We start from the raw sequence: 20,813 nt of genomic DNA on the forward strand, positions 1-20,813 counted from the left end.
GGGACCTTGGGTTCCGCAACAACCTGGTTACCAGTAGCAACCGCTGGGCTTGCGGTCTGTTGTAATTGCTGCTGTTGCTGGAGGACCGACGCCTTCAATCCTGCCACCTCCAAAGACAGGCCATGAAATTGTTCGGACAGAGCAGCAATTGGATCCATACTGGATTCTAAGTAGGTAAAAAAAAATTATTATTATTTTTTTTTACCTACACAAAAATAAGGGCCAGATATAATGTAATGACCGGCAACACACACAGGGAGGAAAACAGGGAAAGCCCTGCACAAGGGAGAGGGAAAGGTGGTGACCCCTAACTCACCTTGCAGCTGGTACCTGCCTGCCCTGTCGTCCCTAGACGGGTTCCTCACCCGTGCGGCGATCACGTGCCTAAACCCTGGCTTTCCCTGAAATGAGCCCTAGATAATGAACGGGCCGGTGGGATCGCTAGTCCTCACCACTGCACTAAGAGGGAAACACCAGGGAGAGGACAGACAAACACAGACAAACACAAACACCCAGGTGGACGGCAACAATTGTCCACAAAGGTCAAACAGGGATCCGGAGGGTAGCGTTCTAAGGCAACACTCAGAGAACGCAGCAACACAGCTCCAGTGGGTCAGAATAGATGTCCAGGCAGGAAGCTCTATATCTGGCAACCAGAGAAGTGTGAGAGGGGAATATAAGGAGGATTGGGAGTGCTGGACAAGGAACAGCTGAGAGAAGGAGCTACGGATCCCTGAGTGAGCCAAAAGGGTTTGTATAGCAAACCCAGAAAGCTACAATAAGGAAACTTCCCTATCTGACATAGAGCGTGCAGCCAACCGCTGCGACCTCCTGACCCCGGGTACAACGGAGTCAGGCGTGGCTCTTGACACCCTCGTGACATTTCGCTACACATTGCTTGTGCTCCAATGTCCTCCTCCTCCTCCAGTTCAGCCCCCACAGGGCTCATGTGGCTGTGAGATGGACAGGCACCACGTCTCCAGTCTCTAGACCATCCAGTTCTACCAGCATCTTTTCCAGGATATGAATCAGTGGACTGACGTTGTTCATCCCGTAGTCCTGGCGACTGACAAATAACGTGGCCTCCTCAAAGCGCACAAGCAAATGGCAGGTGTAACGCATGAGCTACCACTGGCTAACATCGAAGTTACACAAGGGAGTACCTCTGTCCGCTTGGATCAGCAAGAAATTGTTTATAGACTTTCTCTGTTTGTATAGTTGGTCCAACATATCAAGGGTGGAATTCCAATGGGTTGAAACATCGCATATCCGCCAATGTTGAGGGATGCCGTTCTGCCACTGCAGCTCAAGGAGGGTGTGCTTGGTGGTGTACAAGTGGCTGAAGTGCATGAAAAGTTTCTTAGCCATTTTTAGGATGTCTTGCAGATGGGTGGGAAGACTTCAGGAACCGCTTTACAACCATATTAAACACGTGCGTCATGCAGGGCACATGGCTCAGCCATACTTGACGCAGTGTCGACACTATGTTCTTCCCGCTGTCAGTCACCATGGTTCTGATTTTGAGATGTCACGGAGAAAAACAAGATTTGATTTCTTGATGAAGGACACGAGCAGTTCCTCCCCTGTGTGACTCCATTCACCCAGGCAAACGAGGTGTAGAACAGCGTAACACCGTCGTGCCCTGCACATGTGGTATGCTGGAGGAACACTGTGAGTTGTCCCTGCAGTGGAAGCTGAGGACACGGTGAAGGATGAGGAGGCAGAGGCGGACATTGTTGCAGGACCAACAGCGTGAGAACGTGGAGGCAGAAGCAGCGTCACCTGGCCAAGTTGCTGGTGTGGCTGGGCAGGAACCACATTTACCCAGTGGGCCGTAAAGGACATATATTGTCCTTGACCGTAGTTATAACTACGACCAATTTTCCCCAAAAAGGCTGTATCACAAACAAATTTCATCACTGAATGGCTAATCGACGCAATTACTCAGTCCCTACAGAAGAAAGTCTACATTCACTGACCAATTTTCCCAAAAAAGGCTGTATCACAAACAAATTTAACCACTGAATGGCTAATCGACGAATTGTTAGTAGTGATGAGCGGCAAGGGCAATATTCGAATTCGCGATATTTCATGAATATTTGGGAGACTATTCGTCATAAATTTGCGCGTATTGCGACTGGACACAATGGTTGGCAGGGCAGAACATTACAATAGCTTTATAAGCAGATAGAGTGCTCCAATATATTCATGATTGCGCAAATCTGCAATTAATGATGCGCATATTTTGGCGCAATTCATGCAACTTCACATTTTAGCAGGTCTGACTACATATTACTGATTGGTGCACTAAGGATTGTTGTGAACTTGTGACATTACAGCACTATGTCTGTCTGTATGTATGTATGGACAGCAGAACCTATCAGCTATATTATATAACAATCTAACCTACACTGACTATCTGTATTATATATATAAGCTAACTAACTATCTAATATAATGACACAGCAAAGCATAGAGCACAGCACTATGACACTGCTGTCTCTCTCAGAACTGCAAACAAATGCAGAAAATGGCTGCTGGGGAGTTGCTAAGCTCAGATAAAGTCATTGCAGCCTTCTCATTGGCCCACAAGCAAGAAGCAGGGAGGGGTCATGGGTTCAGATAAAAAAAATCTAGAATATTCATGAATACGAATATATAGCACTATATTCTAAATATTCACGAATTCTCGAAGTGGCTATATTCGCGATAAAAATTCACGATTCGAATATTCGCGCCCAACACTAATTGTTAATCCCTATGGAAGATACTCTACAATCACCCAAAATCTAATTTCCCCAAAAAGTCTGTTTCACAAAAAATGTCATCACTGAATGGCAAATCGACACAATTACTCAGTCCCTACAGAAGAAAGTCTACATTGACCGACCAATTTTCCCAAAAAAGGCTGTATCACGAAAGAATTTCACCACTGAATGACAATGTAAATTCACTGCAGAACGGCTAATAAGAAGTACTTATTTTTCCTATTAATAAACACCAACAATAGCTGTATGACAGCAGAACAGCTAATAACACATACTTATTTTTGCTATTAATACAGCGCAACAATGTCTGTATGTCAATGTAAATTTACCACAGAACGGCTAATAACACATACTTATTTTTCCCATTAATACACCCAAACAATGGCTGTATAACAATGTCTGTTCACTGCAGACCGGCTAATAAGACGTATTTTTTTTCCTATTAATGCACGCCCCAAAAAAATATATAACAATCACAATTCACCGCAGAACGGCTAATAGGACATACTTATCTATCCTATTAATACACCCCGTAAATAGCTGTAGTACAATGGAACTTCACTGCTGAGCTGAAAATATATATATTTTTTTGCCACTAATACAGGCCAAAAATAGCTTTAATTTTCTCACTTTACCACACAACGGCTAATAAGCCCTTTTTATTTTTCCCTATTAATATACGCCAAAAAAAGGCTTTAGAACATATAACTGCGGCTGTGAACGGCAAATAATGCTTTTTTTTGCCACTAATACACGCCAAAAAGGGCTATAACTTCTCCACTTCACCACACAATGACTAATAAGCCCTTTTTCTTTTCCCCCACTAATACATGCCAAAAAAAGGCTTTAGAACATATAACTGCGGCTGTGAATGGCAAATAATATTTTTTTTGCCGCTAATATACGCCAAAAAGGGCTGTAATTTTCTCACTTCACCACACAGCGGCCAATAAGCCCCTTTCCTCCCCCCACTAATTCACGACAAAAAAGGCTTTAGAACATATAACTGCGGCCGTGAACGGCAAATAATACTTTTTTTGGCACTAAGCCATTTTTTGTTACATAACATCACATAAAGTGCAACACCAAGCGATCAAAAAGGCATATGCCCCCCAAAATAGTACCAATCAAACCGTCACCTTATCCTGCAAAAAATGAGAACCTACCTAAGACAATTGGTCAAAAAATATAAAATAAATATGACAATGGAGACACTAAAATATGATTTTTGGGCTTCAAAACTGCTATTATTGTGTTAAAGTAAAAAATAAATAAAAAAGTATACATATTAGGTATTGCCGCGTCCGTAATAACCTGCTCTATAAAAATATTACATGACCTAACCCTTCAGATGAACACCTTTAAAAAAAAAAAAAAAAAAATTCAATTTCTTGTCACCTAACATCACACAAAGTGAAACACCAAGCAATCAAAAAAGAGTATGCCCACCAACATAGTACCAATCAAACCAGCACCTCATCCCGCAAAAAATGAATCCTGCCTAAGACAATCGGTTGAAAATTAAATAAGCTATGGCTCTCAGATTATGGAGACACTAAAACATTTTATTGTTTTAAAAATGCTATTATTGTGTAAAACTTAAATAAATAAGAAAAAGTATACATATTAGGTATTTCCATATCCGTAACGATCTGCTCTATAAAAATGTCACATGACCTAACGTAATTAAAAAAAAATGTGGCGTTCAGAAATGGAGACACAAAAACATAATTTATTTTCAAAAAAGCTTTATTATGTAAAACTGACCAAATACCATACCAAACCATAGTCTCCAAAATTGTGTAACTTTTTTGGAGTTTCTACTGTAGGGGTGCATCAGGGGTGCATCAAATGGGACATGGCATCTAAAAACCAGTCCAGCAAAATCTTCCTTCCAAAAACCATATGGCGCTCCTTTTCTTCTGAGCCCTGCCGTGTGCCCTTTCATCAGTTTATGACCACATGTGGGGTGTTTCTGTAAACAGCAGAATTAGAGTAATAAATATTGAGTTTTGTTTGGCTGTTAACCCTCAATGTGTTAAAGAAAAAAATGGCTTAAAATAGAAAATGTCATGCCCTGCCCAGGTAATGTGCGGAGGTCTGCCAGGTTAGCAGCACGTGTGTAGTTTTTTTGTTTTGGGTTTGGAGTTGAGCTGTATCCGCCTCCCTTCAGGTGCACTGGGTGGGGTCGTTTGTATGACTTTAAATTACGGCCATTCCCAGTTTCCTGTGTGGGTTATAGCTTCTATCTTGCTCAGAGGAAGGAAGGAAGGATTTGCTGTTTCTGCTCAGTAACAAGATAAGTAGGTTTTGTTTTCTTTTTGTGTTCTGTCTAGGCTGTTAGAAAGACGTCTGCCCCCTCCAGGTCCTGAAGAAGCAGGCTGTCTCTTTCCCCCTTTCTCCATCTTAGGGATTTTAGGGAATCTTCAGCCTTAGGCACGGGGGCACCTTTATTCCCACCTTTAGGGTCTGAACGTGGGCACAGAAGTCTAGGGAGAGCTGGTAGGGATTATTCAGGAGGTGATCTTTATCCCCAGCTTCTGGCCTAGACACTTGTTTTGTGGTTTTCTGTTTGTCTATTGTATCTTGTATCCTGTCCAGCGTGACAGAAAATCTGCTAAAAAAGTGAAATTTAGAAATCTAATCTCGATTTTTTCTAAAGGTTTAACAAAGTTTGTAAAATCAGTTTTGAGTAACTTGAGGGGTGTAGTTTCTAAAATGGAGTCATTTGTGGGGGGTTTCCACTATGTAAGCCCCACACAGTGACTTCAGACCTGAACTGGTCTTTAAAAAGTGGGTTTTGGAAATTGGGGAATGTTAAATAATAAATATTTTATGAGGTATCACTTTCTGTTTTAAAACCAGAGAAATTAAAATTTTGAATTTTTTTGTAAATTTAGGATTTTTTCATAAAAAAGGTGAAATATATTGACTCAAATTTATGACTTTCATGAAGTACAATGTGTTAATGTGTATGTATTACCGCATAAAGTGACACATGTCAAGATTTGCAAAAAATACCCTGGGAAGGAGTGCGAAAACTGGCCCGGGGTAAAAGGGGTTAATGCTGCAGCTCAGGGGGCGTGTCCATACTCTCCCTATCACAAATCAAGAGGCAGATCAAGGATGAAACTGAGCATGTGCGGCCATCTCAGTGAGCAGGACAAAGAAATAAGAAAAAAAACAAAACTGCAGATGGCGCTATACAGATACATTTTATTGACTAACTCAGCGGCTATGCAACATTTTTAATTACATGCAATTGCAAAATAATTCAGATTTAGGTGCTGGTATGAAAACTGTACAATTGTTTTTCTTAAACTTATTTTAACTCATGATTAGAGTTGAGTGAACCCGAGCTGCAAACTGAACTTTGCGAGTTCGGGGACCCGGACCCGAACCCAGACTTTTTCACTGAAGTTCGGGTTCGGGTTCTATCTCACCTCTCGATAGATATTTTATTTAGCGTTCTGTTTTAAGAATGCTATTATTTTCCGTTATAACCATGTTATAACGGAAAATAATAAAGTGAAGTTCGGGTCCCCATTGACTTAAATGGGGTCCGGGTTCGGGGTGAAGTTCGTGTGAAGTTTGGGTCCTGAACCCCAACTTTGACCTGAAGTTCGGCCAAACCAGGCGAACCCGAACTTCCACGGGTTCGCTTAATCCTACTCATGATGTCTAAGAGAACTATTTAATAATATGTGTATTGTGAAATTTGGAGACAGATCCTCTTTAGGGCTCTTTCACACTTGCGTTCTTTTCTTCCGGCATAGAGTTCCGTCGTTGGGGCTCTATGCCGGAAGAATCCTGATCAGTTTTATCCTAATGCATTCTGAATGGAGAGAAATCCGTTCAGGATGCACCAGGATGTCTTCAGTTCAGGACCGGATTTTGCTCCGACCAAAAATCCTGAACACTTGCCGCAAGGCCGGATCCGGAATGAATGCCCATTGAAAGGCATTGATCTGGATCCGGCCTTAAGCTAAACGTCGTTTCGGCGCATTGCCGGATCCGACGTTTAGCTTTTTCTGAATGGTTACCATGGCTGCCGGGACGCTAAAGTCCTGGCAGCCATGGTAAAGTGTAGTGGGGAGCGGGGGAGCAGTATACTTACCGTCCGTGCGGCTCCCGGGGCTCTTCAGAGTGACGTCAGGGCCCCCCACGCGCATGGATGACGTGATCGCATGGCACGTCATCCATGCGCATGGGGCGCTCTGACGTCATTCTGGAGCGCCCCGGGAGCCGCACGGACTGTAAGTATACGGCTCCCCCGCTCCCCACTACTACTATGGCAACCAGGACTTTAATAGCGTCCTGGCTGCCATAGTAACACTGAACGCATTTTGAAGACGGATCCGTCTTCAAATGCTTTCAGTTCACTTGCGTTTTTCCGGATCCGGCGTGTAATTCCGGCAAATGGACTACACGCCGGATCCGGACAACGCAAGTGTGAAAGAGGCCTAAAAGGGGTATTTCAGTTTGATGTAACTATCCACTTTCCCCATGATAGGGGATATTAGATCAGTGGGGGTCCAGCCAATGAGACCCCCACCAATCATGAAAACAGGGGCCCCGTACCCATAAAATGGTGCTGCTACTTTACTCATCAATGTGGGACAGCCAGAAATAGGCAAGCACTCGTACCAGGCTATTTCCTGTAGTCTCTTAGAATACCCCTTTAATTATTAGCATGTTCTGTATAGCTGGTTAGTTATGAAAATATCATTCTTATCTTATCTCTTGCAGTGATAACTACATGGAAAGCCAAAAGTCTTCTACCAATGGTAAATACAGTTATTTTACAGATGTTATTAAGGCCATGTTGTGTAAGCATAAGTATGAATCAGTGTGTAAATGATTTTATAACCCATTAGGATCTAAAACCCATTTCTGCTGTATGCCCACTACCAGTATTCCACTATAGTCACTGTTCTAGATTGAAGAAGAGCTGATCTCAATTATGTTACTCACTTTTCTATGTATTAGGCGTTACTGAGAGCTCTATGAGTAATTAGTATGATACATAGTTACACAGTTGCATAGTTAATGCGGTTGAAAAAGAACCCATCAAGTTCAACCAAGGGATAGGCGGGGATGTGAATTTTAGAAAAGGGGAGTGAAACCCAGATTTCTACACAATTTCATAAGCATTAATGTCATCTACTTTTAAGAATTCCTCTTGTTTTAAAACCTTCCACTCTTCCTGCGGTGACCAGGTCTGGACATTTCCATAGATTCACAGTTCTTACAGTAAAAAAGCCTTGATGCCTCTGAAGACTGACCTTTTTCTTCTCCAGTCGGAGGCAGTGCCCCCTTGTCTTTTGAGGGCATTTTACATGGAACAGCTTTTCACTATATTTTTTGTATGGCCCATTTATATATTTTTATAGGTTAATCATGTAACCCCCCCAAAGGGCCCTTTACACGGACAAAGAATCATACAGATTAATCACTAATGAGCGTTGTTAACGATGATCTGGCGGTGTAAATAAGCCGGCGATTACCCAATGAACAAGTGAAACGCACGTTCATCTTGTAATCATTTTGTTTGTGTGCACGCACATTGGAAGCAGATCGGCACGATCTCCTGCCGGCAAACAACTAGTAAATATGGGGAAGAGCAATGGCATTAGTGATCATTCCTCACAATATTGTGGAGGAGATCGCTGCATGTAAATGCAGCGGTCTTCTCCACCAGCGATCAGCAGATTGTTGGGAAGGAATGCTTCCTTCCTGACAATCTTCTGTAATATCGTCCCATGTAAAGGGAGCTTTACATGTCTTTTCTCAAGACTAAGTAAATTTAATTCTTTTAATCGTTCCTCATAACTAAGGGTGCATTTACACCAACAGATTATCTGACAGATTTTATGACCAATCATTGGTCAGATGGCTGTTTATACACCAACTATTGGTCTGATTGGACAAAAATTGGCCTGATAATCTGTTTGTGTAAATGCACCCTCCAGGCCCCTTATTAGTCTTAGTTGCTCTCATTTGTACTTTTTCTGCCTCCAGGGCATCCTTTCTATAGAATGGTGCCAGAACTGAACTGCATAATCCAGAGATACTCCAGTATAAGTTCATGGGAAAACCATTGCAGCTCCTAAAGGGACCATAGGGAATGTGATTGTCTCCAAAGTGAGACTCCAAAGGGACAGTCTTCTGGTAGACCTTCTCGGCCCAGACCTTATTATATCTAAACCTTTATCCAATGAAGGATTTTCTCATCTTCCACTAGGCCAGTCTTGCATGGCTTCTTCCTCAGCAAAATTATGACATTTACTAGAGTTTTATATAGTTTTTTGTTTGATGTTTTTGTGTGTGTTTTTTTTAATGCAATTGTGGTGTCATGTACTTCGCTATTCATATCTATGTAACATTTATATTGTTTTATGTTCATCTTGAACTCACCTTGAAGGATCAATATTGTGACCTATAGTCATAGTTGTACTTATAGATAATAATGACTCCTGAACAGCCTTTGGTCTTAAGATAACATGTGGGATAAAATGTGGGATTACGCATTACACTGTGCAAAGGCAAATTGTGCAAAATGCCTTTTCCTCTGATTGGAAATGTCCTGAATGAAAGATGCAAGTCCATACTTGAGATGCCAATAGTTTTTTTTTTATTGATATTGTATGGAAAGACTGCCAGAACCCCATGGGTGTTTGCTCATGAATGGAAAACAGGAATCATCCTGTACTTTCTCCATTGAAAAAAACTGCACCATTGGACAGCCACTCCCTACGTCCATGTTCACACAGCCATTATATGGGTGCTGTTTAGTGTCTGTATTATTACTGCAATACCTGTAGGCGCACAGGACGTCTAGGTATATTGCGTAATATGGATACTCAAATGGGCCTGTATTATGATTGATTATGGCCTGTCATGTATATTTAAGGGGTTTTCAGGGAGTAAAATATCTTTAGGATAGGTCAACAATGTCTGATCAGTGTGGGTTTGAAACCCGCACCCCCACAGATTAGCAATTCGAGGGGGTCGAAGCACAATGATGAGTTCTGTGGCCTCTTCCTAAGGGCTCATACACACTATTGTATGGCTGTGGTGCCCGTATTGCAGACCGCAAATAGCAGTCCGCAATACATGGTCACCGGCCATATGAACTTTGTATCATGGATGTGGACCCATTGACTTGAATGGGTCCGCGATCCGCAAAAAATGGCCAAAGATAGGGCATTTCCTATCTTTTCCAGAGTGGAGGCATGGAACGGAATCTTACAGGGTCAAAGATAGGTCATGTCCTATCTTTTACCGTATTTTGCGGATCACGGACCCATTCAAGTCGATGGATCCGCATCCGTGACATCCCGGACAGGTAATCAATATTGTTCTCCTGGCTTATTCCATTAAGAGGGGATTTGTAGTAGTACAGTAAATGCCCCTTGAACTTTGTGAAATTTGCCTATGGACAGCTTTCTATTATCTGAAAATGGTTACACGATATAATATTCTAATGTTTTATGACACATCAACAGGACTATAGAGGCTCTCACTTATTGGTTTCTTGAATACATTAATTATTTATTGCGGTCCATTGTGTGGTTCTTTTTCAGAAGGAGAATTACAGTGTTTACAAGAAGATGGGTATGTATTCGCAGGATACCTAAGTAGTAAATATGTGGTGGCATCTGGAAAAATTAGGGGGAGAGCAATTGTGCAGGACTGTGGCTAATTGAAAAGTGCCCCCAAACTCAGGGCTGCTCATGTTGTACAGAGGGCACAACAAGTAGGGACGTAATTATAGGGGGTGCAGAGGTAGCAGTCGCTACCGGGCCCAGGAGCCTGAGGGGGCCAAAGACCCTTGTGCCGCATAAAAAGGCACCGGTATTATGGAAATGACATGCTGGTCAAGTGGTGTTTCAATTTTTGCCTCAGACAGCACAAAGGCTATGTGCTTCCCTGCTCCTGGCCACAAAGCACTGAGGGAAGGGGGGCCCAAGCTGAACTTATGCACCAGGGCCCATGAGCCTTTAGCTATACCCCTGACAACAGCCAATCATGCTTGTAATGAGCTGGCCTGGCGGCTGCACGCTGTCCCTCCACTATCTGGAAGATTGAATGGAGGTAGAGGAGAAAGACTGAGGCTGTTCACAGCTCCAGGGCAGTGAAGTTGAGGAGCTTTTTTAGTGTTTAAAAGCAGCATGTTTTGGGACTGAACAGATCTCATGATCAGGCAGAATACACCAAAGCGCGAAACGCGTTGCTTTTAAATACCAATAGATTTGATCAGCTTAGGTTCACTTCCCTAAAGACATGCCTTCCAAGCATTGAATGCGAACAGTCCTGGTCTTTCTCCTCTGCTTCCAGTAAAGTGGTATATATGACATTGTACATATGACCACAATGAAGTCAGCAAATGTATCACAATCAAGTTTCATTAGTAATGAAAAAGTGGAGGTTCACGGCTCCACACATACATTACAAGCGATCCAATTGATGGTTGTGTATTGAAACAGCAATTAACGAGAGGTTCTCAGGGATAGGATAAGCCATCAGTGATTGATTAATGGGGGCTCCGACCCCTGGGAAGTGAATGTGATAGGAGCTACAGTACCAGGATTCCTTTGGGATGGGAGGTTGTACCTATTTGAGAACTAAGAGGTCGGACCCACCAATCAAACATTAATGGACCATTCTATATTTCACTTTACCATACAAGCTGGGTAATTATAAAACAGTTGTTGGTAGCATTTGCAAAAAGTGGACCTCATCTATTCAAATGTTACTTTTAAAACTGGCCTTAATAGTTAATCAGAGATCTGCTTTCAATTTATAAACTAAACTTAAATGGGAGCGGTGAGGCTGGTCGTACGCCACGAGACCGCCCGTGATCCACTGCAGCGGTGATGTACTGACTGCTTGTAAAGTCCTGGGGGAGTAGTTAGAACTTCTTTACTAGATCAGTGATTTATTATAGAGGATTTTTTTAAATAATTTTAGACCATTTGCTTCTGGTTTTTAAAATTCTGTAACCAGATAACCCCTTCAAAGCAAGTAGGATGCAGATAATAATTGATGGGGATTTCATTCTACAATGTACCTCTATGACAGCAGAATCCAGCACAAGAAAATTAGTCAGAAATTGAGTCATATGCAACTATAGATTTTGCAAATTTTCTTCTTGTAAGTCTAAAATATAGAATAAAAAGAATCTTTTGATTTGGTATCGTTTTCCAATAGTTGAGAAATTGAACTTGTTCTAAAAATTTATGGAAAACATACAATTATGTATTTGAATGATTTCCCTGAATTATACAAAAGGTATTGGTTAAAGGGCTTCTGTCACCCCACTAAACCTTTTTTTTTTTTTGCTTACTTATAATCCCTACACTGCGATTTATGGCTACATGATCAAATTAATCATTTTGGTCCTGTAGATTTAGTTTAAAACAAGCTTTTAAAATATGCTAATTACCTATCGTTCTCTGCTGGCCCTGCCTGTTTGCATTTAAAATCCTGCGCCACGGCCGTACCTGTCTTCAATTGGCGCAGGCGCACTGAGAGGCAGCCGCTCGCTCGGCCGCTCTATCCTCAATGCGCCTGCGCCGATGACGTCACATCTACACCCGGCGCAGGCGCATTGAGGATGGAGCGGCCGCCTCTCAGTGCGCCTGCGCCAATTGAAGACAGGTACGGCCGCGGCGCAGGCGCAAGATTTTAAATGCAAACAGGCAGGGCCAGCAGAGAACGATCCCGTTCCCTGGCCCTGTCAATCACAATGTGGAGGGGGCGTCTTTACGATCGGAGGATGCGGCTGCTACCAGCAAGTAGCCGCCCTACTTGCTGGTAGCAAGGTAATTAGCATATTTTAAAAGCTTGTTTTAAACTAAATCTACAGGACCAAAATGATTAATTTGATCATGTAGCCATAAATCGCAGTGTAGGGATTATAAGTAAGCAAAAAAAAAAGGTTTAGTGGGGTGACAGAAGCCCTTTAAGTTTGTGCTATTCCTCTTTCATTGCATTTAATTTTTTTTAGATCAGGGAAGAAAACAAAGAAAAAGAAAGAAAAAGAAATCCGGGTTGGATTCTTTCAGCTGGTAAGATTCAGTTTGTATTTTCATATGGTTGTGGCATAGGCAGTGTAGCGTTACAGTAGTATTTGCTTTATCATAGTGGTGGATTGTCAAAGGGGAACATGCTCAACCCTTGTCTCTTTGACCTATACAGTGGATAGCCATAATACGCCAAATGGCATTTGCATTTCCAGTTTTCTGTTTTGTCATAGGAACAGACACCATTGATTTTTATGGTGCCCATCTTGATTCTGTAAAGGCCGACATCAATTTACCACAAAAATAGCGCTGTATCAGCGAAGATAATGGAGCAGAGCCTCCAATGCAGAAATGAATCTTAATTAGAGGAAGAGTGCTTATATAATCAGAATATTCTTAACAGTTTTTTAAACTTGACATCTGGTTCCTTTCCAGTTCCGCTATGCTTCCTGCAAGGACACAGGCATGATGATAGTTGGGGCAATATGTGCTTTAGTCCACGGAGCAGCTCAACCCATGATGCTTTTTATCTATGGTCTAATGACGGACACATTTATTACATATGACCAACAAAGTCAGCTGCTTAAAGACGAGAACAAAACATGTATCAATGATACCATCAGCTGGGTCAATGGTACCATCTTTGAAATGGACAACTCTACAGTGGCTTGTGGGTAAGATGCTACACGTATCTTCTCTGTTTTAATGCATGTTATTAAGAAGGGTGTTTGGAAGCTTCCTGTTCAGATTTCTTTACTCTAGTTCCTCAAGTGTAAGTTTCCTAGATGCTCTGTACACTATAGGTCCTTGCCATCAAAGTAAATAACAACTACCGCTGCAAGTTTCAGGACTGTTCAGCAGAGGTTGCCAAAATGACAACCCATCACTCAATACTCTGAAGCTATTGGCTGCAGCTGCCTCATACACCGTTCCAGCTCTTTAGTCCCGAAATGATTAATCCTGAGAGGTCTTTGCTCCACATGAACACCTTTTTTCTGTTATCTGGTCCATGTGCAGAAGAAAGCAGTTAAAACTGAACTCAGAATATGGAGCCATAGTGGCTTTTGGGTGCTATAATATGGTGGTGTGCGTTACAATTTAATTCAATGATTTCCAATTTATCTTGGTCTCCTACAGCATAATAGATGGCAAATGGTCTGTCCATAGACATTGTTACTTTGTAGATCTTGAATACTTCTGGAACTTCTTCGCCCCTTCCTTTCCCCCAAAAAAGGAAGAAACAGAATGAATGGAGCAGCAGTAGACATCCATACCCTGTTTCTCCTTCGTTGGAGTCCCATTCTCTTGTTCGGTGGAGGTCCCAGCAGTGAGCCTCCCACTGATCAGATGCTTATCCCCTGTTCTGTGGCCATAGAAGGTATAGGCTGGACCAATAATCATAATGATGTAGGATATAGATGTGTAAGCAATGTTTTTCTTTGAGCTTTTACTCGAAATAAAGCTCATGATGAGCTGAAAAGTTCTACAACTTTGTAATATTCTTTAGGGTATGCTGAACTGTTTTTGTCCTGTAAAATAATAGGCACCATAATGGAAACCCAAATGACCCCATTATAGAGGGATCTATAAGGTGCCCCTTGTGGTCCATCATGTGACATATGCTGTGCATCTGTTATTTTCATTGTTCTGATGTTAAAAGGGTTATCCCATGACTAATGTAAAAAATTAAAATCAGACATCTTATAGTACATGACAACTTCTCTCTAACTAAGCTAGAACCAGCCCTGTACCTCACATAGATCCAGAGATCTCCACATTTATTGCTCCGCTAGATTTACATCAAGCTGGCAGCTCAGGGTGTGTGTCTTTTCTGCTGCAGCTAAGGGGGCGTGTCTCAGCTCTCCCTATCACAGCTCAGGGGGCGTGTCTCAGCTCTCCCTATCACAGCTCAGGGAGCGTGTCTCAGCTCTCCCTATCACAGCTCAGGAGGCAGTTGAAGGATGAAACTGAGCATGTGCGGCCATCTCAGTGAGCAGGTCAAAGAAATAAGAAAAAAAGAACCTACAGGTTGCACTATTCAGATACATTTTATTGAATAACTCAGTGGCTGTGCAAATTTTTTATTTACATGCAATTACAAAAGTATTCAGATCCAGGTGCTGGTTTAAAAACTGTAGATTATTTTTCATGGGACAACCTCTTTTAAGATGGAGCAGATCAATGGAAATAAAAAATGTTGATGTGAACCTAGACTAAGCTGTGGCAACAAATGAGCATATGATACAAAGTTTCCCAGTATAACAAATGGATGCATTACATGTTCATGCCTCACACCAGCTGCTTCCATGTAGTCCAGATCAGGCTCAGCAAAATGTAAGTCTGAACTGTGTTTATTAGCGCTCCATTTTATATTTCTGACTTTGCACTCCATTGACCCTGCTCTGTGACCTTTCATCCTAATTCACAGAATAAACATTGAGCTGGAGATGACTCAGTTTGCATACTACTACATTGCTATCGGAGTGATTGTCCTGGTGATCAGCTACTTTCAGGTATGGGACCTTCAAACTATAACATGAACTCAATGCTCCTTTAAGTCATTAGGTGTATATTAATGCAGTCAGGTTTTCTAGGATGAAAATGCTTTTTTTAAGGGATTTTCCAGGAGTAGAAAATTGATGACCTTTCTTCGGGATAGGTCATCAATATCTGGTTAGTCGGGGTCCGACGTATGGCACCCATGCAGCTCAGATGTCTCGAGAAGCTGTGGCATTCCGGCATGTCAAGCACATGTGTGTGCCCGCATTTTTGAGAAAAGTGATGTTTTAATATATGCAAATTAGACTCGGGGGCGTTGCCATTACTCCTAGAGGCTCTGCCCTCCCTGTAACTGCCGCGCCCCCTGCACTTTGATTGACAGGACCAGGCAGTGAAAACATCATCATAACTGTCTGGCCCTGTCAATTAAAGTGCAGAGGGAGAGGCAGTTATAGAGAGCCTCTAGGTGTAATGGCAACGCCCCCGTTGCTCCTAGAGGCTCATATTCATATATCAAAATTTTTCTCAGCAATGCAGACATGTATGAACATGGGACCAACACAGATGTCTTCAGCTGCCAAGTGCACATGTAACAGGTCAGCCAGTGTCATAGGTACAAATCTGCTGCAGATGCCATTTAAAGTTATCAGGTTTATAGAAGTAATTGTCATGTTTATGGTACAGGTCCATAGATTTGTATGGGTGCTGTGATGTGGCTCCACATGACATGGAACTTGTGCAGAGCCACAATATGCCTGAATACATGGGACCTTACATTTCTTGTCTAGCTGAATTGTACTGATATATTCACTCTATTTTCCCTACAGATTTCACTATGGGTTGTGGCTGCAGCTCGTCAGATACAAATTATTCGGAAAGAATATTTCAGGAAAATAATGAGACTTGATATAGGCTGGTTCGACTGCAATTCGGTTGGAGAGCTGAACACAAGAATTTCAGAGTAAGGAAGGACACGAATTGAGGGGAAAAAAAAAGTTTTTGTCATTTTAAACCGGAATGTTAGGACGCTGACACCATCTGAATGTGAAGGGTTATATCTTATTCAACATGGCAGGTTTCAGGATAAGTACTGCGACATATGTTATAGGCAGTAATGTAATACCTAATATTAACACTATATCCATATAGGGATGCAGCAAATATTAACTTGACATCTGAGTTGGGAGTCATGATCGGGGATAAGGCTGCAAAGTCGGAGTGTTGGAAAAGATAAAGACGAGGGGCTGCTTTTTTCCACTATTGGGCTCTGATAATTGTTGCAGTATTTATGCAAATCGGAGATGAGCTGCAACCCCAGATGCCGCACATAGACAAGAGTGCTGCTGGTTCTTGAAAAACTCATAGGGGCACATTTATTAGGACCGGCGTTTTAGGTGCCGGTCTTAATAAAGCCCCATAGCTGGCGGTGGATCCGCCTAAGTAATGAAGAGGGGCCGGCCTCTCCATAACTTCAACGCATTCAGCTCCGCTTCTAAATATAAAACAACTTCCTCGCTGTCTTACATTTAGACCATTTTCTATGCCTAAAACAGGCGCAGAAAATGATGAATGAGATGGGCCTGCCAGCCCATCCCCTTCCCTGTCCACGCCATGCCCACAAGTTTAGACCTGGCGTGAGTGGGGCAAAGTCGCAGATAGCGGCACAACTGTTGTGCTGCCATCTGCGCATTAAATGTGCCTAATTTAGGCATATTTCAGTATAGTAAATGACCCCAATAGAATCCTACAGGGCTGGTTCTAGCTTTGTTAGATATTGTCATGTACTATGTGATGTCTGATATTCATTCTTTAACATCATGGGAAATCTCTTTTAATATATCTTTATAATGGTATAATATGTTTTTTCTGATACAAAGCCTCAAATCTCCCACACAGGCGTAGTTTAAATGGCAACATCCCTGCTACCTACAACCATCACTAGAGGGAGCTGTGGAGCTTACTGTATATTACATACATTGGTATCTTGAATTCAATAAGCTCCTCAGCTCCCCCTAGTGATGGTTGCAATTATCCAGCATGGTATATTTGAAATCTGTCTACACAGAGGATTTAGAGCACCAGGTCAGAATCAGACCTACAGTCACTAGGTACAAATAGTAAAAGTTTCATCAGCACATAATTTTTGGGCATACAGTATAATCAATGTGATGGCAAAAGATCTAGATTTACTTTATGGTTTACCTCAACTGTACATCCTCCTGTACCACAGACATGTAGCAGCTGTTCATGACACTGTCTCTTTTCTTCAAACAGTGATATTAACAAGATTAACAACGCCATTGCTGATCAGGTGGCTATCTTCATTGAACGCATTTCCACATTTGTATTTGGATTCCTTATTGGATTTATTGGAAACTGGAAACTAACACTGGTTATTGTGGCTGTGAGTCCTCTTATTGGTTTAGGGGCAGCTTTAATGGCCCTGGTAAGTGTTCACTTTATTAAATATACACAGGATAAGTCATAAAGGTCTAATAGATGTGTATGCCCCCTCTTTAGAATGGAGGTCACTTGGTCCTCTCCTGCCTGACCAGCTTCATAATATGCTAGTGAAAGCTCATTGAGCATATGTAGTGATCTAGGAGAAACCTCTTGGCTTAGATATGTCTAAATGACCTATAATGGTAAGTGGAATCTTTGCCACAAGAGGATAGAAACTACCGGTACTTTTAAGAAAATTAGACTGTTATTTACCTCCTGGTGGTGGTATTTTTACCAGAAAGTACAGTTAGTACCTCATGTTATTTGATGATACAATCTGAAGCACTTGATTGTCAATAAGTGGTATCATTTTTATATTGATGGCTTATCTCCGGGATAGGCTATCAATACCTGATTGGCAGAGGTCCGACATCCCACATCCTTGCCGATCAGCTGTTCCTGAATATATCCGATGCTGGAAGAAGGGCATCTCTGTCCACTGTGTGTGGGAGATGCAACTGGTTACTGCAGCGCTGCTCCCTTTCTCCTCAGGGGGGGCAGCACTGCAGTAACTGGTTCTGTCCACTACACATTGGATTTGTAGTTCTGGCGCTAAAGTCGGGTGCTGGAGCCACAGCAGAATAGTTGATCATCGGTGGGAGGGGGATTCAGAGTGTTGGACCCCTGATAATAAGATATTGATGGCCTATCCTGAGGATAGACCATCAATATAAAGCTCCGGGACAACTACCGACATTGGCAAGTCAGGAGGAAATTCAAACTGTTACAGGACGCCGGGGTTGCGCTGCTTCTCCTCTGTGCCGCCGGCGTCCTGCAGGGAGAGTGGAGCGAGGACACGCACTGCGTCCTCGTCTCCAGAACAACAAGGAGCGGAGAGGACCCGGCCGCGCACACCTCATCAGCGTGGCCGGCGTCCTCTGCTCCCATGGTGATGGCAATAAGTCTGAGCACCGAGCTGGGCACTCCGCGCTCAGCTGTATGCAGGAGAGTGAGTCATGTGGCGCTGGCCACATCACATGACTCCTCTCCTCCACTATTTAAACAGTTAACCTGCTGGCCACAGGTTGCCTGTGATTAAGGTCCATTACTTGGTGTATCTATCCTTAGAAATTCCTTGTATTGGTATTTGACTACCGGCTAGTTCCTCGTTTTCGTCTTCACCTATTCCCTGGTCTTGTTTGCATCTCCTGGTATTGACCCCTGGTTCGTATTTAATTCATCTTCGCCTGTTCCCTGGTCGTGTTTGCATCTCCTGGTATTGACCCCTGGTTCGTATTTGATTCGTCTTCGCCTGTTCCCTGGTCATGTTTGCATTTCCTGGTATTGACCCCTGGTTTGTATTTGACTCGTCTTCCCCTGCTCCCTGGTCGTGTTTGTCCATTTGCTTGTATGGTTTGGCTTCCGCAACCTTCCTGGTACCGCGGTTATCTCCTGATATAGTAATTTCTAGTTTGACTTCTTTGTGTTTGTTTGTCTTGTGTCTTCCCCTCACATTTACTCAGGTCAGGGACCGCCGCCCAGTTGCTCTCCATTACTTAGGACGGGTAAGTGAAAGTAGGCAGGGACAGAGGTGTGGGTGGAGATAGTCGTGCACCCTTCCCCACCCCTTTGTGTGACACAAACATGTATGGGGAGAGACTAATTTCCCCTCCTAGATAAGCCACCATAAGAGGTTTCTGGCAGAAACTTATGCCCCTTCCCCATTCAGGATACTTTCACCCTTTGACCATATTTATACAATGATGGAGCTATTGATTAAAACATGAATGTGCTGCTAATTTGTTAAAGGAGAATCAAACCTGATCTGTTGATGGGCCAAGACTCTGACTCAATAATGGCTCAAAGGGGCAGGAGAAATATCAACAAAAACCAACTAGACCTCAGCCAAGTAGTTGTCTCTGAAGTGGTTTTCTCTTGACAGACATACATTATGTGTAATTATATCTTCATAGTCTTATCTTCGATACGTTTTAGGCTGTTGCAAGACTGACTGGAAGAGAGCTGAAAGCATACGCCAAAGCTGGGTCTGTGGCCGATGAAGTACTATCCTCCATTCGCACTGTAGCTGCTTTTGGTGCGGAGAAAAGAGAAGCTGATCGGTGGGAATATTTAATAAACACTGATATTAATAAACTTATAGGATAATAATTGAATTAATCTGTATTTGCCATCTCTTCATTATTACATTATTACAGATATGACCAAAACTTAGTGGCTGCCCAGGCCTGGGGCATTAGGAAAGGCACGATAATCGGCTTCTTTCAAGGATACATGTGGTGTATTATATTCCTGTGCTACGCTCTGGCATTTTGGTATGGATCCAAGCTGGTAATTGAAACAAAAGAGCTAACACCAGGGAGTCTCCTTCAGGTAAATGGTTTCCAACATTTCAACATTATATGGTATCCGAGCAGTAGCACCAAGTTCAGAATCATAGGAAAAAAGGGTGAGATATTGGAGAATACAATGGTATCAAGTGAGCAAGGACACCATGTCATTTACATATGTCTTCAAAAATAGCATTTTACATCTGGTGGCATGGTGTGGTCTTCAAAACAAGGGCAGGATAATAGGTGGTGATGGCATAAAATATATCTGGTATACAGCATATAGAAGAGAGGAGACCATGTAACTAAGATAAAAAAGGACTCTGTTATGGTGCTCCAGTCGCTCAGGACACAAGGGACTCATGCTACTTTCCTCTGCCATGTCCTCCCCCGGGCCAATTACCCAGCCATTTATTTGGTAACAATTCAGTTCCTCTGAAGACGGGAGTCATGTTCTCCACATGTGGACACAGACAGCAGAGGGCCCCTATGCAAAGAATGTTCCTGGCCCCGCCACGCCAAATTCTCAACCTAACCTATTGATTCACTATTCCATAGTGCCCCCATAATGTGGGCCAGTATATAATACCAATATATAGGGCCCCAGTATATGCCCCCATAGTTCTCTAACCCCCATCCCCATAGTTCCACCCATAATGTGTGCCAGTAAATAATGCCAATATATAGGCCCCCAGTAGATGCCCCCTTAGTGCTTCTCTCCCCTCTTC

General features: G+C 42.6%; 1 protein-coding gene across 1 annotated transcript in view; it reads left to right on the forward strand.

The window, feature by feature from the left end:
- The window catches only part of ABCB11 (ATP binding cassette subfamily B member 11), a 142,047-nt gene that overhangs the window by 54,282 nt on the left and 66,952 nt on the right, over positions 1-20,813 (forward strand). The window contains 9 exon segments of the mRNA XM_044303160.1: positions 7,518-7,555; positions 10,355-10,385; positions 12,781-12,841; positions 13,232-13,470; positions 15,225-15,309; positions 16,123-16,256; positions 17,570-17,741; positions 19,733-19,857; positions 19,954-20,128. Of these exon segments, the coding sequence (XP_044159095.1) occupies positions 7,518-7,555; positions 10,355-10,385; positions 12,781-12,841; positions 13,232-13,470; positions 15,225-15,309; positions 16,123-16,256; positions 17,570-17,741; positions 19,733-19,857; positions 19,954-20,128 (1,060 nt within the window).

This window comes from Bufo gargarizans, chromosome 8 (genome assembly GCF_014858855.1).
Source record: "Bufo gargarizans isolate SCDJY-AF-19 chromosome 8, ASM1485885v1, whole genome shotgun sequence".
Taxonomy (NCBI): domain Eukaryota; kingdom Metazoa; phylum Chordata; class Amphibia; order Anura; family Bufonidae; genus Bufo; species Bufo gargarizans.